A 20,171-nucleotide genomic window follows, 5' to 3' on the forward strand; every position below is an offset into this window, starting at 1 on the left:
AGGCAGGCTGGCAGACGAAATGTAGGTGAATTTCGAAAATTTTAAAACTCACTGTACATCGAAACATTCGACTTTTTGCTTTGTTTACCCAAGGTACAACATCATTATAACAGTACTAATGCATTCCAGGTGTTTTGTTTGTTTCGGGTAAAACTTATTGCAAGGTCATTTTTTAAGGTGCGAAAATCCACGAAACCATATGATTTCTTACCAATCCCTACTATACAGTACTATCGTACTGTATGATAGCTGCATGTGTAATTGAGTAATTATAGCAATGGTAAATTTTTAGATATAGCATACAATTGTGAAATGAGCCCTCAAATTGAAAATTTGGCTTAATTTCTTCTCTGTTTTTCTTGGGCTTAGGGGCTTAGATTATTCTTTTTGCACACTTATACATATGTGAGGTATATTTTCTCCTAATGTGTACTTTCATTTAGAACAGTGTCCATGTGATCATCAGATATGGATGTTATTCATTGGGGGTATGGACATTTGTCCTAAAGAAAATTTCCATATTTTAGAAGTAATTTATAGCTTTTAAAGGTGACTGTTTTATTATTAAAGTATCTTGATCTTCACTGTACAATGAAAGTGGGAAGCATCATTTCATTTTACCATCTATGCTTTGGGTCATATTAGGCCAGTAGGCATCTACAAACTCTAATTGATATAGCTATGTCACGCCGGGAGCACATCGAATCCTATGGACAAGGGAGCATAGGATTCGATGTGCTCCGTGTTTGAATTGAATTCGTGTTTGAATTCCACCCGTAGTATTAGTAGTGTACTCCATACACTACTAATACTACGGGTGGAATTCAAACATGGCGTCCAGTGTTACTATGTATATAATTGGTTACATCATTTTCTTACGTGCAACAGGGATACACTGAATGGGTTGCTACTCCATCGTCTAGCCTGAAGGTAGCAAAGCTGCTCTGATAGGAAGATCATCGAGTTGAAGGTAAAACTTGGAATAGTCAAACGGAGTAATTTTTTCATTGTAATCGATTGTAGAAAGACTGCCCTGCTAAGCCTGTGCTACTGTTTCTCCATTGTGCCATTGAACTTCGTTTCCATAGCTTTGCTTCGTCGTAGCAGGAACGTGATGTATTCGAGCATGCGCCTCCACATAATATCCTAATTATGAAATTTTAAAAGTTACTTATTATATAGTACATGGCAGCCATGTTTGAATTTCGCTCTTTACGAAGTGACATGCTCCTTTGTCCATAGGATTCAATGCACTCCTGGTCATGCACATCAAAGTCTGGTCATGGCAGGCGCTAATGCATACAAGATCCTATAATAACAATATGTCTGTGTGAGTGTGTGTGTATTTGATAATAATCATTAATAAAAAAATAATTATACAACCAAGGACTAAGAATAATATGAAATGTTTTACATCATGAATAAATAAATAATTGTTTGAGAAAACTACGAGGCCTAGAGACATAAACTAACTGGGGATAGATTCGCCTGCGAATGAAGGCACAACTGTATAATAACAAGTACACAGGAATTTTCAACTAGAGTAGGGACCATAGCACATCAATACAAAGTACTGAAACAAGTTGGAGTAGTACACGATATTAAATCACAGTAAAACAATTAGAAGTGTTATATCCTTACTGTGCATTTCCATTATGGTATCTTGAGCACAGTAGGGATATAACCCTTCTTATTGTTTTACTGTGATTTAATATTGTGCACTACTCCAGCTTGTTTCAGTACATTTTATCGATGTGCTATGGTCCCTACTCTATTTGAAAATTCCAAATTTTTCTGTGTACTTGTTTGTTAACTATTTTTGTAAATAATTATTATGACTGGTGAACCCACACATACCGCATCTGAAATGGCGCCGCATGACCCAATTATCGTCTGAAAAGTGAAGTATTCGTTACGCTTCATTGTCAGCTATGTTCAACACGTTATGCAGTATTTCAAATCAAGAGCTGTTCAAAAAGCACCTCTGCAATCCACGCATACCGCATCGGAAATGGCACCGCGTGCCCAAATTATTGTCTGAAAAGTGAAGTAACCATTATGCTTCGTTGTTAACTATGTTCAACGCATTACGCACCATTTTGAATCAAGAACTGTTTGAAAAGCACCTCTGCTATCAAAATATCCACTATGAAAAATACGGATGATTTCCGTTATGAAGGGAAGCCATCACATGCTACCGCCAAATCGACACTTTTTGCTGTCAGCAAAGATGAATGGGACACAAAGGAGGACACTAGTAAGTCCATGAAGAATGCACTGTACATACTGCGGTATGTCAAAAGGCACCTGTTGGGCCGAAGCGACATCAGTGAAAAAATCAAGCCTGTAGCCTTAGCCATTATCGAGTTATGCTTGTCTGAAGGCATCAGTCAGTCAGTCAGAAGAAAATTCTGTTAAGTAATTTTTTTTTTAAATTCCGTAGCAACTTGTTGAAAGTTTCAGGTCGATCTGAAAACTTGTTTGGGTTTATAGTTTTACCTAACCAATACTGCCTCATCATCGTCAGGGAAAATTGAGGCTGGTTTTTGGGTGGTGTTATCCTGTGGACCATGCCTACTCCATTGTGGTCCCTACTATACAGTACTATTGTACTGTATGATTACGCCTGTTCGTGCTGATTACTTTAACATACATGCAATTCTATATAACGCCCAGTATCACACCCATGCTTTAATTTCCGAATTCGCAAAGGAGAAGATTGGCGAATGTCTGCGAGTGATTGCAGGAGAGCCAGAGGCCACTTTACACGTAAACAACAAGATTACAAGTATGTTTGTAACTGTATTTTGAGTCCGCATATGCGCTCCAGGCATTGGTTGCTCTCGGATACCAGTTTATTTGCTCATGAACAACAAGATAAGAGTATGTTTCAATGTTTTACTTTTATTGTACTTCACCTGGCTTGCTAACTGGGAATTTTTTCCACCTTTAGCTGTTATTAATAGTCTGTTACCAATTATCTGCACTCAACAAGAAGATGTATTGCTCATATACAAGAATGTGTAACTATCTCCTGTATGTTGTGTATGCATAATATTATAGACTGTGATCACTATGCCAACTAGTGCCAATGCCAGACCGATGATTTACTGGCACATCACCAGTGGCCTCTAGTTACAACAGAGTCTATTGGCTTGATTGGGACCATTTTCCAGTTGTGCCTTCACCACCTTGTTGTGTCACTTCCACCACCTTGTTGTGTCACTTCATTGCTGACTCATCTTCAGAGACATGTCACACCTACAATGTACACAAATCAATTAATACCACTATAGCTAACTTAACTTGTTTTGTTTTTTTGTAAGGGTTGCATTAATTAGTATTGTGATTTTCTGATGCCAGTAAACTCCCTTGCCTATGTACATATGCATACGTATCATTGACTGCTTTGAGTGCAGTCTATGGCACTGTTTATACATGCCTGATGGGTAGGTTGCAAAGTTGGTGGACATACTTGGTTCAATGTTTTGTGCATTTTTACTGTGCTTTGTACTTCACCTGGCTTGCTAGCTGGAATTATTTTCTGTGGTTCCAATGATCTGTGATCTATAAGATGCATTGTTGCATATACAATAATGTATAATGATCTACTGTATGTTGTGTAATCTGTATGCATAACATAGGCATAGGAAGATATTTTTAGATAGGTGGGCTCTAGTTTGGTGCTAAAAATAAAGGTGTGTACCTGCTAACAATGGCTGCCCTCTACTAAATAATATAGGTTGTATCACTGATAAAGCACTTATTTACAACTTCATAGTTTGCTTTCTCTGAATACTGTGACTGCTTTATTAGAGTAACTGACTGCTCTATTAGAGTATCTTGATCTTATTTGAATTTATAATCAGAAAATCACAAGGGGGCTGAAACCCCCTTGCCTCCCTCCCCCCTGCTGGCACACCTAGTGGCCTCTAGTTACAACAGAGTTTATTGTGATCGTTCATGATTGGTGTCTCTTTGTTTTACAAGTGTTTTACAAGTGTTTCCAGGTGGCACAGCAAGTCCCAAGTTGCTGCAGGACAGCTTCATATTTTACCTGGCTTGCTAATAAAATGGTTTTCCACCACAAGTGTTGCTAATAATATATTGCTGCATACACTACTACTTTAATGTGTATCTCCAGTATGTCATCTATGGCTCAGAATGTTGTGTATGCACATAGTGTGTATACGTCAGCCATTCCACTATGTATACTGGCACTTAGCTACTGCTTGCCTTTAGTATGTGCCATATTGGGATCATATGCTGATTGTGCTGGCCTCCACCACCTTGTCGTGCATAGTGGCCTTACTTTTTGATTGAGTCTCCTTTATGTAAACAAATCACTTAATGCTACTATAGTTTGCTCGTTTTTTTGTGTGTGTGTGTGTGTGTGTGTGTGTAAGCTACATTTTAGTATTGTGATTTTCTGACGTCAGTTAAACTCTTTCCTGTGTATGCACGTGTATCATTTCTGCCGCAGTGTGCGAAATAACTTTTCAAGCATGTCCATACTGTCAGGACATTGTGAAAGTTTAGTGGAAATCAAGCAATTTGACTGGACATTTTAACTTTTGTTGTTTCTCCTTTCCTGTGTTTCTACCAAGTTACAATAGATGTTTGCTTCTGGGGCCACACATGTACTGTAGAGCTGATTACTACTCAATCACTCACACTGATACTACAGTATTTTAAAGGGTAACTATACTGGCCACATAAAAGAGCTTCTATGGAATCGATTCTATTACAAGGAAAGGAGTCATAAAGACTTCTGTCAAGGCCTTCTACATAGCTATATGTGGTCAAACTTTGCCAATGCTACCATTGTTTAGAATATATTTGTACTGGCTTTATCCCTAATACAGAGATGCATTGATGTCTTGTTCATTGCTTAAAATATAAATTGGTTGTACAAGTGAACCACTAGTAAAAGTACTACTGGCAGTCAGGTAATAAATACATTTTACTACGGGTGTCACTATTCAGTGGACTTAGTCCAGTGTTCCATTCCAGTAGTCCAGTCCACTGAATAGTGATAACCTTTTACTATTGCAGTACAGGTGACTGAGACAAGTAGGCTGGCACAGCATACATCTTGGGCATGCCTTTGTGGTTACCACAGACTAAAAACAAATAACTTAATTACATGTCAATACCATCATGTCTGGCCTCTCACCTAGCCCAATAAACTCTGCTGGGTAGTTGGAAAAGACGGATACAGTCGGACGCGGACACGGATACGGACAGGGATATTTTTAAATACACTTTACATTTACAAAACAGTTATTTTTCATACCTAACGTTGTTTTTACAGCAGTCTTCGCTTCCAGACTGATGCGTCAATCTTGTCATAATGCTTATCCATTTATAAGCGTATGTGCGAACGTAGACTAGCACTCTAAAGACCATATGGTGTTGCACACATGCTCTAGAAATCTAATTCAGTGTCATAGAGATTAAGCTGGCATGTCCTAACCTAATCTCGTAGGCCACCCTCAATGCTTGGTATAAGCGCCTATGCTTTATACTAAAAGGTGTATTTAGCCTGCTAAGCTAAGTTGCATGGGGCATACAAGCTAATCTCTACAATTATATAACCCTGTATTAGACTTTAGAGCATGTGTACAACACTATCTGGTCTTTGGCATTCTGTGGAGTGCTGGTCTAGTCTTTCACACATGCGCTTATAAATGGAAAGAAGCGAAGACCGCTGTAAAACAATGTTAGGTATAAAAAATAACTGTTATATAAATGTAAAAATGCTTTTTGAAAATGTCTGTGTCCATGTCCACGTTTGTGTCCGATTGTATCCGCCTTTTCCAACAACCCAACTCTGCTACACTTTGAAAGGACACTATTTCCAGACAAATGCAATTATGACCTGACAACTGATATAATTGACCAGAAATTGTCCGGTATCCGGACATTATTTTGCACACTGCTGCCGGCACACCCACTGCTCTGAGTGCTGCCTATGGCATTGTTTATACATGACCTATGGGTAGGTTGTCACATGACCTATGGGTAGGTTGTCACATGACCTATGGGTAGGTTGTCACATGACCTATGGGTAGGTTGTCACATGACCTATGGGTAGGTTGTCACATGACCAATGGGTAGGTTGTCACGTTGGTATATGTACTTGGTTGTACGTGATCCGGTTCTAGTAATAATAAATAACAATGTTTGTTCTTCTTATAGTTACAAGTGTAGCAGGTGAAAGACAATCTGGTGAGTTTCCTTTCTATTGTGTAGTTTTGTACTCTAACTGTTTTCATTGTGTATAGATGTAACCATTTGGATTGGAATATTCTTCAGTATACTACTAATATCATTAGTGTTGTGTCTGTTGATGACAAGTGTAGTGTTGTGGAGGAGGTAAATATGCTATTATAATTACGAACATTAAATTTTGTAAAATGTACCCAAATTTTTGTGTTCTTTGCTCAAACTAACTCTTAACCATGCTGAATTACAGGTGGGTCAAAGTTTATTTTAAGTTCTTCTGTTTCTGTTTTTTTTTTTTCAACACTAATGTGGCATTAGACAGGATGATGTTTTATAGTAGTTGAATTTTTACTATTTCAGACCTCCATATGTTGTGGATGTATCTTGTCAATAGCTGTGTGTTCTATTAGAGTTATTTTCCATAACACTAATACTCCCTATAGGAGAATGAAAACTAAGGAAATGTCCAAGGTGAAAGCTAACACAATGTCTGTACTCAAAGAAGTAAGATTTTATTGCCATTTTGTATATTCTTGGTGTAGCTACTACACTCAGTGGTGTAGTTATTATACTTAGTTAAGTAAATCAATCCCTTTTTCACAACTTGGTATGAACTTGGCACTAGTTGTGTTGCTCCTAATAGTGTAAGCGACCGATTATTGACCAAGTTTCGTACTTTAACTCATAACTTGATGAAGGAAGGTCCTATACAAACTCAGTTGTAGTCCCATTGCTGTAAACCAATAGATTTTAATGTTCTGCACAGTAGCTAGACTGAGACCATGCAAAGTAGTATTATCGACTACCATACTTGTTATTACATTTTTCATATATAGATTATCGACCAGGTGCTAAAATGCACTACATATAAAACTCTGCCTTATCCTGTCATAGATGATGCAATTCAGTGGTTACAATGTACATATCAACCAAGTTTCAGATCAGTTGTGTGATTGGAAACAACCAATAGAACAGAGTTACAGAGTTTATGGCTATGTCTTGAACAGAGTGTTCAAGATATACCAGTTTAATAATACATGAAATTACTAACTTTACCAATACAACACAATGAAAACTACAAGTCTTTAGGCTGGTCTTGCTTTTAACCTTCTTGAAGACTAAACAGAATAACCTGGCTGTTTTGTCAGTTCATTACAAGGGTAAACAAAGGTGCATTCAGAGAATCATGTAACAACCAATCCAGTTTATCAGTCAGGTGTTTTCAGGCTTTGTCATAGGTATAAGGATCTTATAAAGTTTCCGTTATTTACAGCACTGGTATATTGCTGGTCTGTTACCTTCTTCTCCACAGAAATGTAGTGGCTCACCTTTGTGCCCTGATTAGCTCAGGAAACAAGTATGAGTTTATGCAGGTACTCATTATTTTTATAGGAAATTGTTTGGTCGATAATACATACTGGTTGATAATATTATTGTTCACTTCTGCTACTAATATTCAGAGCAATGATAGCATTGTCACACTCTTAGATCATACCAGGATGAAACATAGTTTGCTTAGTTGCATCTTCACCAGTAGCCACAAATCCCTTGTTTTTGTACACTATAAATTATCTCAATAGATCCTTGTTTCAGTAACAAAACACAGCAACTCTAATGCTGGCAATGCATGGCTGTTGTTTCTTGACTACTACATGCCTTATTGTTTCTATGGTACAAACAGTTGTCAGGGTACAACAACGAGCCATGGTGTAAATTAGCTTCTGTGTAATTTAACCAAATGTAGTGAAGTCCTCACCTCATTCAAGCTTCACAACACAGTACCTTTAAATGCTGTAGAACTTCCATATAAATCTTATTGCAGTGAAATCTGTTTAGTTAGATCAAGTCACCTGTCTAAACTAGTCACTATGATAATTCCCTAATGTGTCATTTGTGTATGAAGTTACCTGCCCAATGTAGCCTCCAGCTTAATAAGGTCAAGAACTTTTGTCTTAATAATGACCAGAACTGTATAACTTACCCCACAACATCAGCAGTACATTATTGTATGACAATAAGTATAATCTATTATGTTGTACACTATTATAGGATATTGCAGACTTTCCATATAAAGATACAGTTAGCACAGTGGAAACATTATCAACAGTGTCAGATATTGAATCAGATGATGTGAGCTCTTTTTATGACTATGACCCTGAGGATATTTGCAAAAAGATAACACATCGGAAGATTTCATTTCAATGCAGTGAATTTGAGCAGACTTCGTTGTTTTCATTTCGTGACAGTGAAGTTGGTGACACAGACATGTTTGATAGCAACTGCACATCACAATGTCACTATTATGTCTCCAAACAAACTAGTAATACTACTACAACTGGTGATAGTGGTATAGACTCCATTGAAAAATTTTCTGTGTAATATATTACTACTTCTTCCAATGAGGTTTATATTTTTCAATGCCTTTTGATTTTTAATTGTATTTCTATGTTTGTATGTTGTATGTATGTGTGTGTCCCCCATGATTCAATGTATGTACTTGTATTTTCTGAACATAATCTAAACAACTCTAACAGTTATACAGCAACCATTATGAACCAAATATATGGAAGTATATTATGTGCTACATAAATGATGGGTTAAATTATATATTGTGTAGTTACATGTAGCCTTCATATTGTACCTTATACCTATGGGATAGTTACACCTATGGGATCATTATTGATTGTAAGTACTCCATGCATTACCACCCTGGAGAAAAGAAACTACAACCTTGTGGATATCTTATTGTTGTAGCTACATGTGAATTACAGTACAGCAAGAAGTTTTGTAACATGGAATGTAAGTTATAGCGAACTACATCATGGCTTCATTAACTTGAAATGTATGCACATTGTATGTGCACTATGTAGCTATGTAGCTATGGTATTTGTAGCTATGGTATTTGCACTTCCTTTTCTTGAGAAAAACCATACAAGTCCAAATTCTAAATAATGCCTATATCATTAGTGTAGATCACACCAGTGCTATAGTAATTTGAACTGCAACTATATTGTTTACTCATCTCCTATCTTACATGAACAAGGAAGTTGCATCAACTCTTATCTTTTGATATCCACAAATTGTACTAATTTCAGTTTTCACTTTGAGAGGGTAAAATGAAATGGAGAATTTCTCATTCATATGCTGTAGCTATATGTATAATTATGTAGTTCTTTTAGAACATCTGAAAGTTTGGAATTCAAAGAGAAGATATACTTGTTAATATAGAACTCAATGAAAACCTACATCCCTCATAACAAGTAGAATAGCTTTACTGTGGTCTTAATATCGAATTCCAATGTGGTTTCTGCCAAAGAGGTTATCATTACTATTATTAGACTTTACAGCATAAACAAGTTGTAGCTATACAACCCAATTCTCACTCCCAGAACACTAGACTAATGAAATTCAGCAAGGGCACCCTATGACTATTCCCTATTCTTTAATTTTTAAGAAAGCTTTTGATAAAGTGCCACATGAAAGACTTCGTACGTTAAACTGGAATTACTGGTAAGCTCTTAGACTGGAAAAGATCAAGGCAGGAAGAGCGATAAATCTTCATGGGGTGATGTCCTCTCGGGTATGCCACAGCTAGGGCTCTGTTCTTGGCTCTATTTTCTTTGTATAGTAACGTGTATGTCAATGTTTTACCTTGACCTTTATTTGTAGAACAAGACATTGACAATTAAGTTATATAGTTTGAGACGTGGCAACTGGCATTTTCAAAATGTAAAATTTTACATCTCATTAGTTGGCAGGGCAAACTAGTCATGCTTATAGCATGGCTGGTGCATGGTGACATCCAGCATTACCAGCAAACTATAGCAAAGAAAAAGACTTAGGAATCATAATAGTCAGTTAAAGTTTATTAGTAAAGCAAGAAGACTTTTGGGACTAAATCAATAAATGGTTTCATGTTCTCAAACTTTTCGTTGTCTATTGTAAGACCATGTGTCTTGAGTAAGGCAACTCATGGGGTCATAATAAGATTCAATTGAAAAGGTTCAACGGTATGCAACAATGTTTGGTACCATCAATCAAGCATCATCACCTTATGAAGTACACCTGCAAATTAATGAATAAAATAAAATAGCTAAATACTTCAAACTACCATCTTTTAAAATATCATTGTGCGGATACGGATCGATGCATGAAAACCGGCATTTTCTTGGTTCCATTATCAAGCTACATGCAGATCGATGCTTGAAAACGGTGTTTTCTTGGTTCCTGTAAAATACACACTTGTCTGTCGCGCGCCTGCTCTGGATATCCGGTGTGTCTTGATTAAAAAATTAAAAAATAATGATGGACTTGTACTGTGGTACCAATTGTTGTGGGTTCCTCGGGGGTCAATCCCTGTTACCGTATAGCCTAAATATTTCGAGGGGTAAATATTTTGAGGTTGAGCAATGTTGCTAAAAATAAATTTTTCGCGGATTTGCAAACACTCCCAAAATGTATTAGACTACATGATATATGGAGGTCTAAATATTTCAAGGCTAAAATTTTCACTAATAACCCCCAAAACCGTGAAATCAGCGAAAATTTTCCCCCTTGAAATATTTAGGCTATACGGAGGTCTTATAGTGCTGAATTAAGGAAGATTGCTTGGTGTTCTGTAAAGTCTATATCCACCATGCAGAAACTATATTGAGTATACTTGCAGAACTCTACGCTGTTATTTGACTTAACTCTATAGTATGTGTTGTAATATTTATGCCAGCTGTGACCCATTTTTCAGGTTGGAAGTGGGTCATTTTTCCAGAACAATCCGGCTTTTCTTTAATGTACATTGTACACATGTTCTGAGTTACATATAACAATAATAATGAGGATATAATTATAATGTGTGTGAAGCTTGATTAAGTATAGAATTATTTGTAGTAGCTAAGAGATCTGGGGACACAACCCTGATGCTGTAGCTCTGTTAACTTTAATATATCTACAGAATTATAATGTTTTACTTGCAATAGGATGGAATGTTTCAATACATCCTCCAAGTATCAACTCAGCGGTTAGAATTGCCAATAGTGTTATTAATGGTCTCTCATGCAGACTAGAATAGCATGCATTGTTTGGTATATCACAATGGTGAGATAGCGGTGTATAAGTCAAGAAGAAGTTAAATTTAAGTTAAGTTCACACACTAATCTTTTTTTCATTTCAGTTTAGAAGAGTTCTAGTGAGTATTGATGTTCTATTAGAGTAGTTGAAAGTTCTAATAGATCAAGTATTTAATTATTAGCTGCTTCATAATTACTCCTAAAATATAATTTTGACCACCTCTTCAGTACAATAAATCAACCTTTTCCATTTGCTTATTTCTTTTGATTGTTAAATGAAATGTATATAGTAGTTTCTAGCTTGAGCACAGCACCCTTGATCTTTACTGATCTGCACCCTTCCATGCTTCTCTATATAATGTATATGTATGTCTTCACAGTACCACACTACTAGGTCCGTTACATCTCTGTAGTTATCTCCTCAAATTAAGGTGATAAAGGCTGCTGACATTGTCCATGCAGTCACTGCATTTTATAATGTTGGGTTTCACAAGACTAATTTCATTGATCTGCTGAATCCATTGTACCACAGTAGTAAAATTTTTTGACCATCAAAGACATAAGTTATTGCTGATTATTTTAAAACTATCATTAAAACCAGCTAATTACCCTTTAGTGCTTTAAAGTATTACCAACGGTTAACAATAGTATAATTCTTGGCATATACCTTAACTTGTTTAGGGAGTTTTAACATTTAAATTATTGTGAGAAGTGACATGGCTGATCTTAACTTGGTATAATATAGTCTTCATCCTGCGCATTGTGGTATAATACCATATCATGATGTTGCAATACTCACAGTTGATACTAGTAATAATTATATCCTGAGGATTGAGAGTTTTATGGGAACCCAATTTAATAATAAGGGCAACAGGAACACAGTCATCAGATGTCAAATTTTTGGTAGAACACTAGTGCAAAAAATCTCAGTTACAACAAGCACAAGATTTAAATACTCTAATAGAGCAGTCAAATGTACTCTTATAGGACAGTCACACAAATGGCATCAGAATTCTTCAAAGATAGGGAGAATATAATTACATTTATAAACTTACAGAACCACCATGCAGCAATTATAATTTACACAAGCTCATTTATGCAGTCACATGTTGTTGTAGGCGTACTCATGATGCTTGACTCCTTAACTCTTCAAGTCTGATTTAGCTATAATATAGGCCTTTATTTGTATACCACTTGGTATATATGTAGACCAAATATACACTTTATGCCACGGTCTTCAGTATATCATATAAGCTAAACATGTAGCTATTTCTAAGTGTTACAGTTATTAGCTACTTGGACAGGATGATGTCCATTCAGTTAGTTCAATTGTATATATCATATTATAGAATCATAAAAATCAAATACCTGGTATGCTAAATTTCTTAATGCTTAAAATTTGTCAATGGTTAGCACTCCTATAGATCCCATGCACACTTTACTGCAACAATTGAACCATCTCTGGCTATATACAACACACTGTATTATAGTATGTTCACGTTGAGCTGAATCCTGAAAAACAGCTAAAAATTAAAAGTGGATTTTTTCTCAACAGAGTTAACATTTCAGCCAACCAGATGATTATTGGTAACAGCAAAGATGTCGACAACAGACACGTACAGTTTGGCTTCATTACAAACTTGGGAAAGGGCTGTAATGGACACTGTACTTATATGGCTTCCCCGTAGGAAATGTATTGTGAAAATTTTGATTGGCCATAAATATTATGTCAAACATTTGAACAAAAAGATTTTGAAACATTTTTAGCGGGTCAAGCAGTACTACAAATGAGGTCAAGATCATGTGTAATTGCATCCATGAGTTATTAAATGTTTTTAAGGATTCAGCTCAACGTGAACATACTATAGTTAGTATAGTAGTGAATTTCACAGCCAATTTCTGCCACAATACTCACTATTTTAAGTAGTGACGTTCACTAATTTTGTAGTGATCTTCACTATAGTAACTAGTGACCGACTGCTATATTAGTGACCTTAGCTTGTTGTTACTGTGTACAGTACATGGGGTATCACATGTGTAGCTACAAACTCTCTTATTGCAATACTATAATACTTTCGTTGTTCCACTAGATATATACTATATATCATGGTCAAGCTATAGAGTTTATAATATGAATTCTTGATATATATATATGTAGAGTAAAATTCACACATGTAGTAACAAATGTGTGCATGTGCATATATTTCTTGTTAGCTACATTACTCATTCCTCCTCATTGCTGTGGGTAACTAACCCAGCAGAAGTTGTATGCACACACACACACGCATGCACACAATCACACACACGCATGCACACAATCACACACACGCATGCACACAATCACACACATGCACACAATCACACACACGCATGCACATAATCACACACACAACACACACGCACAGGTCAAGCATTATGAAGATTGATTGATTGTGATTTAAACTCTACCAATTGGCCATTGCCGTTCCTCCTTGGTAGAGAGACACACATACAATAGTACACCACACAATGCTGTCAATGCATACATACACAACAAAACTTACTTACATTTAATACACATACATAACACTACAATGTAAAACAAAGAGAGGGAAAAAGTAGATGTCCATAAAAAGTCACCAGTCTGAGTAAATAATACAGATGGTAAACTGTTCCACCACATGGTTGCTTTGCTGTGGAAAAAACGTTGGCCAAAGCTAGTCATATGGCAAAAAATATGGTAAAAGTGTGGTGGTGTATGGGTCACATATAAATAATTTGATCCAAACTCAAGTGGTGGCTCAAAAGAAATTGGAGTATGATTAATATACTGGTGATGCATCATGATGAGTGCTCTGTACTGCACTAGTAAGTTAAATGGTAACCACCCAAGATGATGGTGACTGTCAGAAACATGATCAAACTTACGTAGACCACAAGTAACTCTAACTGCCTGATTGCACAGACATTGTAAACAAGATATTAAGTTAGCTTTAAGTGATGGACCCCACTTAGGAAGAGCATATACAACTGAGCCATCATCTTAAGGATATGTAATGGTAACAGACGATGATGATAGTTCATTTAATACAAGTAATAGCTCATTTTCTTGCAAACATTAGCAACATGAGCATCCCGGCCCAAGTGTGACTACATACTTGTAACATTCTACACATTATAAAGGAGAGCCATTTAATTATACAGGCATAGGTGGAACTCTAGGTTTTATCTTAAACCACATAACACTAGACTTGTTCACAACATATTAAGCAAGTGTCATCTGCAAACTGTAACAAGGATTCATTCTGAACCACATGCAGTAGGCATGCATGTTATTAACATGAACAAAGGAAACAGGACGCTGCCTCTCCTCTAACAGCTCCCCAGTCTGAAAACAGGGTACCACACTTTACTTGTTGATAACGAATAATCTTGAAACTGTGCACTGCAATGCCACACCATATACCTTCAGTCTCCTCAACAAAATCACATGATTCAGGGAATTAAATAGGTACCGTAATTTGTTTTTCGTTGTAAAATAATTTTTGTGAGCAAAAATTTCTTGCACGAAAATTTTTATGATCGAACCAAGAGTTCATAATATTTGTGTGCAAATATTATGAACTCTTGATCGAACTACTCTAATAAAGCAGTCATTCACGTAAAATTAATCATACGAAAATATTTTTACACGAAAGTTTTTATCACGAAATTTTTTTGCACGAAAATAAAGCTAATTATGGTAATTTCCCTGGAACATGGAATTCTTGCAGAGCGTACACATTTGCATAGCAGTCAGATAAGCACATGTAACTATTAGTACTAGATTAAGTCTTATAGCTATACCGCATTTGTGCATAATTTAATAACCGTGTCACCTATTTGGCTGGATTTCACTTTGAAGCTGACAGTCAACAAACAACCACTCAAATCAAGAATATCTAAATGCCATCGTGCATATAACTAGCTGAAAAACAGCCGCACATTTTTCAGAAACGTCGTCAGTGTCCAGGCGTGGGCGTGATTCATTACGTCATAATGTAAACCACCGACCAATAGCAGGTATATTTTTATAGTCTGACCTAACACCAGGAAAACAGTTGAATGAAGTAGTCGCAGTAATGAAGATTACCTGGTTGCCAACGATCGTGTGCTTGTTCTACTCGTCTTGGAACTTGCCAGTTAATGGTAGGTCAATGAGCCACGTGCATGCGAGCGTATGTGCAACATTTGTCGCGGCACGTTATAATGTGATGTGGTGAATCTAATTACGTAGCTACAGTGTAACACTGTGCCGGCCTGGGCCATGCATGCTGGGTATATAGCTAACTGCTTAACTGATCAAACAACATATATATATGGTGTTAGCTAGCTATATAGATTATCTATGCCTATATTCATGCAGCTTAATTTGCTCCATATCTATAGAAGGGTCTATGAGAGAACCTGAGGTCTAGTTATACCATAGGTGTCTATTATGGTTATAGTGCTCTAAAATTTATGGGTCTATACGACTAGTATCCAACGTTGAGCCTAACAGATGTGTGGTGCACAAATGTGCTGCTTGGGTGGTCGTATACACATGTGTATACTATGAGCTTGTTTAATGTGGGTCTTTAGAGGTACTCCACATCTATAGCAAAATGTGTATGTAATAAGTTACAGCAATATGCAGCTCTAGCATTTAATATTATTATTATAAGATGATTTCATGTCATTATGTGGCAATTGCAGCAGGAACCTTACAAGTCACAAGTATAGATTAGTGACTACTGACACTTGCATAATTGTAGTAGCTAATTAGTAGAGTTAATCACATGATTGTTGAATACAATATTATAGTGGAACCAGGTAGGTGGGTGGGTGGATTAGTGTAATTATCACACTTTGGGAATTTAAACTTTTTGGGAGGTGTATATGGTTGTTTGTACAGGTGTCCAATATGACAGGTTCCAGTGCAATATTATAGTGATGCAACACTTTTCACCATATAAAATTAGTCATAGAATTTACCCACCTAACTTATTAACTCTCATGTCACTTCTACTATATCACAGGGTATAATGTCTTGATGCTAGCAAGAGTCTTTACTCTTGATGCTATAGCTATAGTCCATTTTTATATTTGGTCAGTAATTATAGACGCAATTTAAAGGATAATATTGTGGGCCATTTGGCAATGGGAAATAGTCTCTACTATATATTTCTGAGGTTTGCACACATGTAGCAAACAGTTGCAAATGTTTTGCAACAAAATTTGTGATGGGAAATTTACTATCACATATCGAAACCAAATTGGTCTAAACCAAACCATTCTATTTGGTATTATGGTAAAATTGTGAACCAGGAAACTGTCAAGACAATTTGTATATCCCATCTATGATAATCCCCCAAGTTGGAACCTGCATGCAGTCAGGATCATATCTTTAATGTTGTTGTGTATTGGTAGCTTTTGGGAGAAAGATTTGTGTAAACAACCGCTGTGTGATGGCCAAGATAGACTTCAGCGTCACTTCAACTGGAGGATCAGTGAAATTCCAATGGACTTCACCACTCAGTTCACTGTTTGGATATTGTATACGTTACAAATGTAATTCTGATGATGAGGATGTCAACTATTGTACTGATGGAAGAGAGGTTTGAGTAATTTGTTCTACTGTATAGTATTTACCTTTCATATTACGTATAGAAATGTACCAATGTCGGTTCTAAAAGTCAAAGACATGAGTACAGTTATACTGACCTTCATCTATCTCACAATGCCACCACATGTTGGTTCTGGATAGCAGAAAAGGGGATGAATGATTATTGTAGCAAAGTTGTTCATTGTAACATCAGCTCACCAATAGAAGGTAACAGCATTTAGTCTCATTAGATGTTTAGTCTCTCATCCCTGGCCACCCACAGCCACATGTTTGATCACACAAAGGATGAAGGTCCTTTGTGTGATCAAGAGAATGGGGACTATAACAATATGTTAACTTAATTGTAAAGATCCAAGATGTCTGTGATTATTACAATTATTGATTGTGTTGTTTAAATAGTAGCTGAATAGATGTAGCTGATTGTCTGAGTTGTACTAAAGGTTTTATATTCCCCTTGGTAGCCAAATAAGATTTAGAAGAGCAGCCCATTTGACCATCTTAACCTCTGTGACTATGAATGTTCAATAACTCAGGATGTTGTGGGCATAACATTTGATACCTTGTCTGCCACATTGAGTTTCAGTGGTTAAACATTTCCCCTCAGCAAGCTACACTCTGCATGATGTAAATATTTTTGCAATCTGTATATAGGCCGGCTAGCCAAAATTTTGTGATAAGTTTAAAATTGCCACATGTCATTATTTCCTGTATATGGTTACTATATCCTTCTAGTGGTTAGGTGAGAATGAGGATATGAATGTGTGTTGTGTAATCACCTGCAAAGTATGAGGGAGAGATTCCGTCCCTACACTCATTATGATTTTGATAAACATACATAGCTAGCAAACGTTTCAAGGAATGGAACTGCCTGTTTAATGGTTTTGCTATATTATTTCCTTGGTATGTGTGTCAAACAGCAAGATATGCATGATGACAACAATAATATATACATGAATATATTATCTCTACCTAACATATAATATGTTACTTATATTTTCCTGTAGTATCTAAAGGTCCATCTTCATCAACACTTATGTTAACATCAACAGCGTTATCATTACCATCAACAACTGATAAGCTGTCACCATCAACATCAACGGTTGCACCATCAGTGACTATGCCATCAATGATTACATCATCAAAATTTAGATCATCTTCATCAACGATTGTATTAACAACATTATCAACATCATCAATGGTCACATCTTCACAATCATTATCAATATCATCAATGATCACATCTTCACAATCATTATCAACATCATCAATGGTCACATCTTCACAATCATTATCAACATCTTCATCACAACTATCATTGACAATCGTGACATCATCAACATCAGTTATTTCACCATCACAGTCATCAACACCTCCATCAGGACTGTCTTTATCATCATTATCATCACCATCAATATCATCTTTATCATCATCATCATCGATCAAAAGAAAAATTTGTAAGCTTGTTTGTATACAAATGATTTAATGTTTACTGTCTACTTGACAACAGCTCTACATCTTATGGTGCTACTGTCATTTCTCAGTGTTGCAGTACTAGCCATGTTGCTGATGTCAGTTGTGATACTTGTCTATTGGAAAAGAGAGTAAGATGATAAGTATAGTTCATGTAACCTTTATGACTGCTGCTACTCTGTTATAGCAAACTAAAGAAGTTTGATGACCTAACAAAAAACAAAATAGAGGTATGTAAGGTTTGTATTATATGTGATCAGATTAGCAGAAAGGTGCAATGTGTATAGTAATACAATTTTATGATTGGCCCATTTCACTACTGGGTAACTGATCAGCTCGTTATGTGGCTGCTTTCCCTTGTCTGAGACTCATGAAAATATTCATGGAGTGTCATCCTTGTAGACTAGTGCTAGCTGCATGCTTATTGAATTATAAGCACTCCCTCCATCTGGTGAAATACCTATCCTTTTTGTCTAGTCTGGTGAGGAATAATTGGTGTTTAATGGCTACACAAGATTCTACAAGAGGTGATGGCATCGTCGTTGTGGTTGTGGCATAGGACTTTAGTTTCTAAACAAACCCATCTTTTAAACACCATTATTATCACTCACCAGACTCAGATGAAATAGTTATAGGCACTTCATCAGACAAGGGTCACTTATAATGTTTAATATAATAAGCGGCACCCCAGGTCTATGAAGATGAGACTAAGTTGTCTGTCTGGCTGCATTTTTGTACTAAACTGAAAACACCTATCATCTGGCTACACTAAGTTTGTTAAATAGTTTCCAACCATTAATTGTTCTTTGCTACAAATGCAAGGGTGACGCAGAAAGTTTGCTGAAAACTCCAGTCAATACCATGCATGCACAGACAATGTGTTAGAGCAAATAGGGCTTTTCCTGGGTCTAATTCCTGCACATGACAACCTAACTTTTTGTGATATATTTGATGACTAAAGAGATATTCACAGTGTTTACCCAGCCTACTTTCATGAGTCCAGTCCGTGGAATAAAGTAGGCCTGTTTACCCACATACCTTAGAGAAAAAAAATTAACTGTATTCCATTGTGGAGCACCTGCGATGTTCAACTGTTACAGTAACCACGTGTACAAGAGTTGCAGTTAGGTCACAGGTTCAGAGCTAGTTTCCTGTACATTTAGTCTGTTATTGCAGTTATGCAGTGTACACACATGGACAAGTCCTGTACATAGGGTTAACACATTAGCTATATTATACATGCACTAGTGAGCTGCATAATAATCCTATACATGCAGGTAGCTATATCACAGTGGCATTGACTGCAACCAAACAGTTAAACATTGTGCAATAGGACACTTTATTGCTAATCTGGTCATCTATAGACTAACTATATACCAGTTTGAATTACTTGTGTTTTTTAAACTTTCCTCCAGCAATACTGTGACTACAATGATGATGTAGCAAAGGATAATAATAGTGATCTAGAGTATGTTGAACCAGACGGCAAAGATGATGATGTTTGTACAATAAACGAAGACACCTTGTACATGTTAGAACAAATATCACACAAACAAAATGACATGATACGATGGTTATCAAGTCACTGTAGTGGACTGTCAGATGATAGTGGATCAGTACCTGATCATTACTATGGCTCTAACAATGGCTCAGCTGGTCATTGTTCATCACTTAACAATATAACTACTGAGTATGGTAGTGCTGTATCCAGTGATGATGATAGTATTTAATTGTATTTTTAAAGCTAGAGGTTTTAAATTGATTTTGAAACAAATGAAATAATTATT

General features: G+C 36.3%; 2 protein-coding genes across 6 annotated transcripts in view; both read left to right on the forward strand.

Annotated features, from left to right (window-relative positions):
• LOC136262333 (hemicentin-1-like) overlaps window positions 1-8,803 on the forward strand; it is a 40,402-nt gene extending 31,599 nt beyond the window's left edge. For all 5 annotated transcript variants that reach the window (XM_066056561.1, XM_066056564.1, XM_066056559.1 and 2 more), the window contains 4 exons: window positions 6,202-6,231; window positions 6,288-6,378; window positions 6,672-6,732; window positions 8,278-8,803. In XM_066056561.1, the coding sequence (XP_065912633.1) occupies window positions 6,202-6,231; window positions 6,288-6,378; window positions 6,672-6,732; window positions 8,278-8,607 (512 nt within the window). In that variant the 3' untranslated portion in view covers window positions 8,608-8,803. The remainder of the gene's footprint in view (window positions 1-6,201; window positions 6,232-6,287; window positions 6,379-6,671; window positions 6,733-8,277) is intronic.
• A 6,494-nt stretch (window positions 8,804-15,297) lies between these two features.
• LOC136259861 (uncharacterized) lies at window positions 15,298-20,166 on the forward strand. Its single transcript, XM_066053417.1, has 7 exons — window positions 15,298-15,458; window positions 16,719-16,906; window positions 16,959-17,121; window positions 17,919-18,368; window positions 18,422-18,515; window positions 18,572-18,614; window positions 19,800-20,166. The coding sequence occupies exons 1-7, from the start codon at window positions 15,392-15,394 to the stop codon at window positions 20,112-20,114; spliced, it is 1,320 nt and encodes a 439-aa protein (XP_065909489.1). The 5' UTR covers window positions 15,298-15,391; the 3' UTR covers window positions 20,115-20,166.
• The last annotated feature ends 5 nt before the right edge of the window (window positions 20,167-20,171 follow it).

The sequence above is a fragment of the Dysidea avara genome, chromosome 7, assembly GCF_963678975.1.
Source record: "Dysidea avara chromosome 7, odDysAvar1.4, whole genome shotgun sequence".
NCBI classification, from domain to species: domain Eukaryota; kingdom Metazoa; phylum Porifera; class Demospongiae; order Dictyoceratida; family Dysideidae; genus Dysidea; species Dysidea avara.